Source organism: Typha latifolia, chromosome 14, assembly GCF_019914945.1.
Source record: "Typha latifolia isolate L0001 chromosome 14, TyphaL0001v2, whole genome shotgun sequence".
Taxonomy (NCBI): domain Eukaryota; kingdom Viridiplantae; phylum Streptophyta; class Magnoliopsida; order Poales; family Typhaceae; genus Typha; species Typha latifolia.
This window is the reverse complement of record NC_133099.1, coordinates 3295114-3297664: the sequence shown is the minus strand read 5'-3', so window position 1 is coordinate 3297664 and position 2551 is coordinate 3295114. Positions and strand designations below refer to the sequence as shown.

The 2551-nt window shown below is 42.8% G+C and overlaps 1 protein-coding gene across 1 annotated transcript; it reads right to left on the bottom strand.

Moving 5' to 3' along the window:
• LOC140800782 (uncharacterized) lies at nucleotides 1–1035 on the bottom strand. The gene has a single exon (XM_073155630.1). It carries the CDS (start codon nucleotides 846–848, stop codon nucleotides 243–245), a length of 606 nt encoding a protein of 201 aa, XP_073011731.1. The 5' UTR covers nucleotides 849–1035; the 3' UTR covers nucleotides 1–242.
• Nucleotides 1036–2551: the final 1516 nt, after the last annotated feature.

Genomic DNA, 2551 nt, shown 5'->3' with positions numbered 1-2551 from the left:
GAAAACAACAATTGGGGGTTTTATCCGATCCGTTTCATCCCGTAGTGATCTGTTCAGTCTACTCGCTTATATAAAGTTGCCATTTGTACAAAGACTCACACTCTGAGTCTCTGTCCTCTTCCAGCCTCGTGTCCTTCGCTGTTTGGGAAAACGACAAAACAGACAGAGCGAACCACCGTCCTCCAAAGCGGCGCCGAAATTTCTACATTGTTCTCTTTTCTCGTATTTTTCTTCTTTCTCCATCAAAAAAGTCCTCCCGCCGTTCCGCTACGCGGGATCCAGCTGCTACTTGCCGCGGGAAACCCCGCGGCTACTGGAATCCCAATCGCCATCCTGCACCACCCCGGCTCAGGCGGCGGCGCCGCCGGAGCTTGGATCTTATCCGCTTGTCTCCCCAGGAGGCGCACCGCCATGTGGATGACGCCGTGGCCGCGCCCCCCGTGGCGCGGCGACCGGAGCGCGTAGCTGAGGCGGCGGCGGGCGGTCGGCGGGCGCAGGCCGTCGACGACGTCGGCGGACACGATGCGGCACCAGCCGAGGCTGGCGGGCCCCGCGAAGCGGCGCCTGGAAAGGACGCTGACGTAGACGGCGTCGTCGGAACCTGCCCGGAGGAAGGAGGGGCCCACGGGGATGACGAGGGTGTCGCCCCACGTGGGGCTATCGGCGCCGACCTCGTCGACGCGCGTGCGGAGGGCGACATCGTCGGATGACGTGGCGGAGGAGGAGAGGGTGACGTAAGGGCGGGGGCGGCGGCAGAGGAGGAGGGGGGAGGGCTTCTTGAGGGACTCGGCGGAGAGGACAGAGACCTCGAGGGAGAGGTCGTCGTGGTGAGGCTTCTTGGGCGACATGGCGAGGGGGTAGGGGGGTGGAGATTAATTTCGAGGGAGGAGAGGGGGATTTATGTAAACTTTAAAGGCAGGCAAGCGAGATGGGGGAAGAGAAGAGGAGAGTAGTTATGAGGTGAATAGAGAGAGAGAGAGAGGGAAGTGGATGGAGGGCGAGGGGAGAAGAATTTTTCTACGTGGAAATAATGGAGAAAAGTTGTGGAGAGTTGGCGCGTGAAACTTCCTTCACTGTTCATTCTTTTTGCGTGGAAGATGCATGCATCTTTTTTCATTTCGCACCCTGGTTTGTGTTGGTATTGGGAAATGCGAACTTGTGCGCGTTCATTATAAGGGAAATTTATCAAAAAGACCATACATTTTGTTTTAATTATGGTTTAACACTTGTATTTTACCTTTAATGCCTAAAAAAATAATATAAAATAATCTTAATATGCTGGAATAAAAATTTAAAGGGTAAGGTAAAAATAAGTCAAAAATAAGAGGTACGTTAGGTTTTTTAATTTTTTTATTTTTAAAAGTTATGAAATATTTTATATTCGGTCAGGTCTCATTAGGTCAAATCAGCTCATATTTTTCAGACAATAAAAGTATAATGCGGAGGTAGAATAATAAATAAATATTTGATAAAGTGGGAATTATAAAAAGATAAGATTTAGGCTATTTTTAATTAATTTTTCATTATAATTTACATCCTCTATTTTCGAATATCTAATTCCAAGAAAATGCATCTGTAATGTAGAATATAGAGCTACTTTATCCTTTTGATAAGAATAATATATATATCTAAATAATTATAGTGGTATGACCGTATGAGAATGGTAATAAGAACGATTTCTTATGATTGCTTATCACAATTATATTATCCAGTATATATTTTTTTCTCAAATTATTTTGTGGATAAAAGAGATCTTTTATTCCAATGCTATATCCAATCATTGGGGCTTAATTTCTACTCTATATAGGGTCTCACCGTTAAAGGAAACAAATAATTTGACTAATTGGTTAGGCCATCATCTGAATGGATTAGACTCTTTGTCTTCATTTGCATCTTGTCTTATTATCTCTCAAACTTATTTTTTTTTTCATCCATCTAAAATTTAGCACGTGACTTGCACATTAATATACAAAAAGATTGTGTTTTGACTTTTGAGGAGTATAGATACTAGCGATGAAGTTATAGATGATTGGATATGCTTTCCAACACATTTAAAATAATACTGATTAAATTTTAGATGAAAAAATATATGAGAAGAATACATATTTGTTTAATATATTTATTATCTCTTTGTTATCTGAAATCCAATCGGTACTATTTTAACTTTGTATATGATAAGGAATTCTAAACTCGACCCAGTTACACTTTAACCTAGACAGTGAGAAGATAAACTGACACAAATAAAACTACAGGGGCCCAAATGAATTTAAGTCTAATAGAACTACTAGGGGGTAAAATAAAAGATTTTTTGAATGGTATGCAAGCAGATAAAAACAAAAAAAAATTTTAAAAAAAATCTTTGTATTAGAATCTTTTGTCCATTAACTAATGATGCTGACCTGAGCAGCATAAACCTAAATCAAAGCCGGCGTGGTGGGGCCGGTCGATGGAAGGAAGCTCGCTGGTCCGGTCCAGGTTGGTTCGAGCCGGTTTCCGTTGGTGGAAGGAGTTAGTTGGTTACGCGGTTGTTTAATAGGTAGTAGAAAGCGAA

What these genes read in the sequence shown, in the direction of transcription:
- LOC140800782 (XM_073155630.1), bottom strand. Translation starts at nt 848, where the DNA reads ATGTCGCCCAAGAAGCCTCACCACGACGACCTCTCCCTCGAGGTCTCT.